Source organism: Daphnia carinata, chromosome 7 (assembly GCF_022539665.2).
Source record: "Daphnia carinata strain CSIRO-1 chromosome 7, CSIRO_AGI_Dcar_HiC_V3, whole genome shotgun sequence".
Taxonomy (NCBI): domain Eukaryota; kingdom Metazoa; phylum Arthropoda; class Branchiopoda; order Diplostraca; family Daphniidae; genus Daphnia; species Daphnia carinata.
In genome coordinates, this window is record NC_081337.1 from 8629671 (window position 1) to 8636927 (window position 7257).

General features: G+C 41.8%; 4 protein-coding genes across 6 annotated transcripts; 1 reads left to right on the forward strand and 3 right to left on the reverse strand.

The window, feature by feature from the left end:
• Positions 1–277: 277 nt before the first annotated feature.
• On the reverse strand, positions 278–2064 carry LOC130703667 (alpha-(1,3)-fucosyltransferase C-like). Of its 3 annotated transcripts, XM_057525111.2 has the most exons (3): positions 1772–2064; positions 1660–1714; positions 278–1581 (listed from the first exon to the last, which is right to left on the reverse strand). In XM_057525111.2, the coding sequence occupies exon 3, from the start codon at positions 1555–1557 to the stop codon at positions 301–303; it is 1257 nt and encodes a 418-aa protein (XP_057381094.1). In that variant the 5' UTR covers positions 1558–1581; positions 1660–1714; positions 1772–2064; the 3' UTR covers positions 278–300. The 3 variants fall into 3 exon arrangements, with proteins under 3 accessions (XP_057381094.1, XP_057381101.1, XP_059352342.1); XM_057525118.2 differs by lacking the exon at positions 1660–1714 and having other exon boundaries at positions 278–1574; positions 1813–2064; XM_059496359.1 differs by having other exon boundaries at positions 1660–1776.
• A 252-nt stretch (positions 2065–2316) lies between these two features.
• On the reverse strand, positions 2317–3645 carry LOC132087693 (dermonecrotic toxin LarSicTox-betaID1-like). The gene has a single exon (XM_059496361.1). The coding sequence runs from the start codon at positions 3549–3551 to the stop codon at positions 2634–2636; it is 918 nt and encodes a 305-aa protein (XP_059352344.1). The 5' UTR covers positions 3552–3645; the 3' UTR covers positions 2317–2633.
• Positions 3646–4526: 881 nt separating this feature from the next.
• On the forward strand, positions 4527–5687 carry LOC130686722 (alpha-(1,3)-fucosyltransferase C-like). Its single transcript, XM_057509868.1, has one exon. The coding sequence runs from the start codon at positions 4527–4529 to the stop codon at positions 5685–5687; it is 1161 nt and encodes a 386-aa protein (XP_057365851.1).
• A 79-nt stretch (positions 5688–5766) lies between these two features.
• LOC130703835 (dermonecrotic toxin SpeSicTox-betaIB3-like) lies at positions 5767–7218 on the reverse strand. The gene is made up of 3 exons (XM_057525291.2): positions 7155–7218; positions 6923–7080; positions 5767–6822 (listed from the first exon to the last, which is right to left on the reverse strand). The coding sequence occupies exon 3, from the start codon at positions 6770–6772 to the stop codon at positions 5900–5902; it is 873 nt and encodes a 290-aa protein (XP_057381274.1). The 5' UTR covers positions 6773–6822; positions 6923–7080; positions 7155–7218; the 3' UTR covers positions 5767–5899.
• Positions 7219–7257: the final 39 nt, after the last annotated feature.

The window sequence follows — 7257 nt, forward strand, 5'->3', positions numbered from 1 at the left end:
AATTCACTGACAGCACCGGGTATAATTGAAGGTGAAGGCTAAACAGAAGTCGGGTTGGGTTTCAGGCAGTCTGCAGAGCGCGTGAGAAAATAAATGACCCGGGACTAGATAAGAGAATTGGAGCATATGACAAAACGGTTCAGGTCGTGTAATTATACATTAAATTTATTCGAGGAAAAAATATTCTTCCAATTACCGTATCACACGAGCATAAAAGTGGACGGCAGAAAAATTCCATTTTGAATGATTTAATAGAGAAAAAAACACAAAGAAAATGTACCAAAAACGAACGATATGTGATTATGCAAGAAAGGATTCCCAATAAAAATCAGAATTGTTTTTCGTCATCAAGGTATTGTTCATAAAGCCCACTGTACGGCATTTGGATTGCACATCCCACCATTGGGTCATATTTTGGTAAACTTTCAATGGTAAAGTTGACTTGTGTAAATAGTCACATAAACGACACATGCCTCCTGTGGTATCCCCGGGACCCCCACCAACTACATAATGATTTTTCCACCAAAAATATTCGTTGTAAAGTTTATCGTTTCTATCCAACAAGAGCAAATAATCAGCCAATTCTCGTACTGATTGATAATCAGCAGCATTGATGTAAGAATGTGGTGGAGCTATTCGTTTATGATGACCGTGGAGGTCAAAAACGATTGGAACAATGTGATATCGCATTTGATCAAAATATTTTTCCGTGACGTAATCTTCACATAAAGTGTTTTCAAATGACAGATAGAATTTATAATCACGCTCCAACATTTCGTGACACAACTCAGGATTTGAACGAGAGCATCGCATTGTTCCGCATTGCCCGTAGATGTCGACGTCGATGAATGTTTTCAGTCGATCGGCGTATTCGTTCCGAGCACTAAGAGATTTGCAATTGGAGACGAACCAAGCAACCTTTTTCGTTTTTCCAGCCCCATAGTTGGTGCTATCAAAGAGAGCATCACGCTTCAGTTGCCTAAGGGTCACAGGATCTATTCGTGACGAGTCAAGCGTGACACTTTCTGTAAGATCACTGAACCAACCATACGGATTGTAAATATCAGAATCTCTGCGATATGTCATTGTCCGGTTGAAAAAATTTTTCATCGATTCAGTATCTACGAATCTCCATGCAGGGGACTCCATGCTTAAGAAAACGTAGTGCTGATGAGGCCACCTCTTGACAGGTACATCATAAGGTGTCCAACCATGTTGGTGGAAGATGATGGCATCATATTCTTCCAATAGTTCCCAGTTAACGATACGGCCACGGTTAAATACATCACACTGTAACTGGCAATGAATAAGACGATAGGCATCTTCTGCAATGTCGGTTGGTCCCTGTGCAATTTCAAAGCTATTTCGTCGTTTGGGTGGTTTGTACTGCTCATACCAGAAAAGTATCTTCTTTACTGGTTGTGGGTCAGGCAAAGTACTGAGCAAATTAACAGTTGAAAAAGTACCGCCTTTTCGAAATAATGTCGTTCTGTAGTATACTCGCGTTAAAAGAATGATGATCAATACTGCAACTATGCAGCGGCGGAATTGGGACATCCTAAAAGGGTCAGCAACTGTGATCTATTGTGAAAACATCTTGTTTTAACAGTGACTCCTAACCAACACAATAATGAATACATAAATTCACACCAGACATACCAAATGTTAATTAAAATTTGCATTCATGTTTCCCAAGACGTCTTCACATTACCTACTAGACAAAATTGAAATATCTTTACTTATATTATAGTTTCAACTGCAGCTGATGTACCTTGCGCTGGTAAAATAAAAGATATTCCATAATATTATAACCTTTAAGCCAAAGCAAGTGACAAAAGCCATCTAAGAAGAACACCGTCTATTCACAATGTGTATTGGCCATATCCACCTGAGAAAAGCACTGGTGTGTTGTCAGCTCAGCCAGCTGTTGCACCGTTGTCGGTTTACGGCTCTCCAAACGTGTTTCACTACATAGCTATTTCTTCTTTTGGAAAATTTATTCAGCCTGTAGCAATACTAAACTGGTTTTCACTGGCCTTTAAAACTTAAAGTTGTTTTCAACTAACAAAAATAATAGCAGACACCTTCGCTGTTGGCAAAGTACTACTGTAGTCAATTGTGGGTACAAATTGTTTTCGATTAAGTTGCCAGTCTTTAATCACGAATTTGTTTCTAACGTTGGATTTTAGCACAATGCACAGAATAAATTTTATACGAATGAACGACAACTATAGTTTTAACAAAAAAAAAAAAAGAAATAATCAAGAACGACTATGGCACCAGGCTTCAGGCAATAATCCGAGTTTTGACGCAGCAAAGTGGACTGCATTACGCTGTTTTTCAAAAAGCGATTTTGATATTCCATATCGACAACATAAAACCAGTTGAACCAGTTAATACCTCGAGTCAAGGATGATTCCGAATCCGTCACCAAAATGTAAACAATTCTCATGAATTTTCCGGAAGCCTATGTTCGACAAGATTGGCTGTCAAGCTTGGGAAGCTACATAGTTTCGTGATTCCAATTTCAATTTTTGTTCAAGAATAGCAAGCATTGTGGATAACGAGTCACGTACTTATGGAAGACCTAACTTTACAAAAACGATTGCAGCGACGATAACCAGCTCGCAACATTAAACATATGAATTCAGTTTTGGAAATGACTTAGGTTTCATTGCTTGGCCAGGCAAAGCGATGGTGTAATCTCGATGAACCAAGTTAGCAGCCACGTTTGGTCTGTTTGTTAAGATAAAATCCACACCTGCCTCCAGGTAGTGCGCCATGGTAGATTCTCGATCGACCGTCCAAACACCAACAGCAGCGTACATTCCCATATCAAGGCTGTACTGGATGGCATTGTCATATGCTACCGGTAAGATATGAAAACATGCCGTTATACCCGTGTCGTAAACAATGTTTCTGGTCTTCAACTGAAGCGAATTTCTCAAAACCCTTTTTGCCTTTTTCCCTTCGTTGTCGATCGTGTAGAAATATCGATCAGCATGTTTGGACTTACTAGCTTCGTAAAGGGCACCACGCAGGTAATCAGCACGGGATATCGTTAAACATCCGAGAAGGATCTGGCCGCGAAAACCACGTTCAAGCACTTTCTCGTTAAGCAATCGCACCACATTTGCGCCTGCTTCGGCATAATTCGGCACTGATCTGTCCAGTTTAGCGTCAATGTAAATGAGTGCTAATGGAGAAGAGACAATCTCAGAGCTACCCAAGAAGTCTGCCATTTCAGTAACACTCGTCGAAGCAGAACAACCTTCCCCGAGGACCCCACATCCATTGTCCCCATTGGTAAACAAATGGAGGAAGCAAGTGCAATCGCAAGGAAATCCATGATGAAATTTACTAGGGTCGTTGCCTTCAAATTTCAAATCGATTTCAATGCCGTTGGCGCCTTGATCCAGTGCCCATCGAATGGAATTTGGTGTGTTGACCATATGGGCGATGACGGTTATTGGACGCGATGCTCCGACCATGTAGTAGTTGGCGTAGTGGAGAAACAGCCACGGTATAGAGGTGAGGAGTACCGTTAGCATTTCCAATAAGGTTCAGCTGACTCTCAAACGTTTGTCAGACAATTTCAGTTTGGGTTTCTGTCAAAAAGAATAGAATACATAGTGTTACTTCTACTAGTTAGCATCAACGTTTAGTTCGTTTACCTTGCCTGGAGGCAGCTTGCTTCAGAAATGGAGAAGTCCCTGCCCTTTTCAAACGTGTCACTCCAAAATTTGAAAACAAGTATTAAAAGTTCAAGGTGACCAAGACCCTTGATTCTTCATACCTAGTACAATCCGTTCGGGGAACTTTCAATCACCTGTGGCACCTGCGGTCCAAAGGAAACTGATGGTGACCATCTTACAACTCGCTTGGAGCGTGTACTGTTTCGTATATTTGGGAGAACGGATTTCATGGGTGTTCCCAAAGAAAACCGTTAATTTTTTTTTTCCCGGAAAGAATTTTTTTCCCTCCTGTGAGCGTGTACTACAAGACAAACGAGCGATGCTCGTACAATAATGAAGTGCACGCAAGGAGCGGTTGCCTCGAACTAAAAAATCTTGACAAACAAGTATCATAGCTGCAAAAAATAAAAGAGTCCAGTTTTATTGTGGGTTTTGAATTAACAACAAATACCGCACTCCACTCGGCATGAAACGGTGGGCATTGGCCGGTCATTTCCACACAACCGTGAAATACCGGACGACACAGATTTTAAGCGTGCCACTTTCTAAGCAGATGTGTTTGACAGGCATTTTCACAGCTGGTCGGATCGACCAGTATTTGAGTATTATTTGCCGCAGTTGGGGGTGAACTGCATTGATGCAACAGTCGGGATGAATCGTTCTCGTTTGCGAAATAGTTCTCGGTTTTGCCAAGGAGGTGCAGCGCTTAGTTTACTGTCGATAACACTCACCTGTTTCTTTGGATTGTTTTGGTTAAAACAAATCTCAGACCAAGTATCAGACTGTTCAAGCGATTTCAACTGCCAAAAACAGAGTGTGCCGTCTTTTCGAATGAATTTCCTCGGCAATGTAGTAGGTGACCATCAAAGGAACAAACAACTCGCTGTTAATTGGAAGACGATTCTTTTTTGGAACGAGGAACACACTGGAAATAAAACGTTCGAAATTGGGACTGGAAAAGACATTTTCCTGAAAGCCGGATGCCCCGTTTGGCAGTGTGAAGCAACCACAAATCGTACCCTTTTACCTGATGAGAGTTACGATGCTGTAGTTTTCAATCAGCGGAAGTGGGATCCCTTGGATCTTCCAGCTAAACGATCACCCCACCAACGTTACATTTTCTGGAGCAGGGAATCGCCCGGCTGGCGGTACGTTAACACCAACTCCATGACCGAATTTTTCAATTGGACGATGACCTACCGCTGGGATTCGGATATCATTTACCCATATGGATGGATAACTTTGACGGATCCTACTATTGTTACAAAGCTGACGGATACTGAAGGTTTTCAGCAACTAATCGCTGAAACCCAACTGAATACCGTTAACTCCGCAACTGCAAAAACGAAAAAGGTTGCTTGGTTCGTCTCCAACTGCAAATCTCTTAGCGCTCGGAACGAATACGTTGATCGACTGAAAACGTTGATCGACGTCGATATTTACGGGCAGTGCGGAACAATGCGCTGTTCTCGAACAGATTCTGAGTTGTGTCACGAAATGTTGGAGCGCGATTATAAATTCTATCTGTCATTAGAAAACACTTTGTGCGAGGATTACGTTACGGAAAAGTTTTTTGATCAAATGCGATATCACATTGTTCCAATTGTTTTCGACCTCCACGGTCATCACGCACGTATGGCTCCTCCACATTCTTACATCAACGCTGCTGATTATCAATCGGTGAGGGACTTGGCCGATTATCTGAACCTGCTGGATGGAAATGACACGCTTTACAACCAATACTTTTGGTGGAAAAAACATTATGTTACTCACGATAGCACTGAAGCCGCAAAACACAGCATGTGTGAGCTTTGCCGTATGCTTCACGATCCCACCAAGCCTGAAAAAATTTACAAAGACATGAAGAATTGGTGGGACAACCAGGCAACTTGCCAAACGATTACATTTTCCGACGGGGATGGGATTACTAAAGAGTCCTATGCTGAGCACACTTGGGAAGCCAAACCCATGTTAATCAGGTGGTTCGGTTAAAACGAAAATGTACTTTGTCATTGCCAGTTCTTTAATTCATGATGTTTAGTATTTGGGGCAGGTCGTTTTTTGCGTTGGAATAAATCAGAGATTTTATTTGTGAGACCAATTAATTAAATACGAATATTAAAAGAGGAAAATAAAGCTAAAATAATCATTTTAAATATCTAATTGAGCGGAGGCGAAACGGCTGCAAATTGTTAACACAGGTATCACAACTGTTTCAGGTAAGGAACATTCTCGCGGCCTATAATGTCAGCTGCCGTTTTAGGTCTGTTGGTTACGATGAAATCGACGCCAGCATCGAGGTAGTTTTTGATGGAAGCCTCTTGATCTACAGTCCAAATGCCAACGGCAGCATATGCCTTTGACTGAAGGCTATACCGAATTGCATTGTAGAACGTCTTGTAAGGAAAACATGCACTTGCTCCGGTGTTGTAAACAATATTTCTCGTGTCCAATTGAAGCGAGCTCTTCAAGACCTTATCCGCTTTTTTCCCTTCTTGGCCAATGGTAAAGAAATATCGTCCGGCATAGTTGGAATTGGCGGCTTCACGTAGAGCACCACGTAGAAAATTTGAGCGTGAAATAGTTGAAGAACCAAGAATAATTTCGCCGCGATATCCCCGTCCAAAGACTTTCTCGTTAAACAATCGCACAACATTGGCTCCGGCCTCGGCATAATTCAGCACCGATTTGTCCAGTTTAGCGTCGATGTAGATAATTGCTAATGGAGAAGAGACAATCTCAGAGCTACCCAAGAAGTCTATCATTTCCGTGACACTGGTCGAAGCGGAACAACCTTCACCGAGAACCATACATCCGCTGTCGTGAAATGTTGCATGACTCAGAAAGCAGGTGCAATCGCAAGGGAAGCCATGATGAAATTTAACAGGATGACTATCGTCGAATTTAAGATCGATTTCAATGCCATTAGCGCCTTGTGCTAAAGCCCATCGGATAGAATTGGGAGTGTTCACCATGTGAGCTATGACACTCACTGGACGCGATATTCCTGTGCTATACCGAATGGCACTGCAAAACACAATCAAGAACGAAAGAAAAGTTGAGCGTCTAATGAACATTTTCCGGATTGGTTCACTAATGAGTCGCAATTGGAGAACCTTATTTTTCACTGCCAAAAAGCACCAAAAAAAAAAAAAAAAATGGAGAAACATTACAAGGAAGAGTTTCAATGCAGTGCGACTGGAATTAGGAAAAACAAATGTTCTTACCGAATTGTGCGACGTAAATGGTAGCAATCAAACAATGCCAGCTCTTGACTGGTACAAGTTAGACTGATTTGAACAGGCAATCCTTGGCGTTTCCAAGCTGTCGTACGAATCAACTCTCTTAAAACGTAGGCTACGTTGGGGTCGTCCGAATCGATCACCTTAATAGGAAGATATAAAGAAAAGAATAATAAACTGTCAGCAATAATGATAAAGACATGTTCTGTTGACCTACCAATTCCAGCGAATCAACGGCAATAGTGAAGTGAAATGGATTGGGGCTAGACCTATGGGGGGGGATACAGCTAGATCTCTGTTGGACAACTCATTGCCAAGCA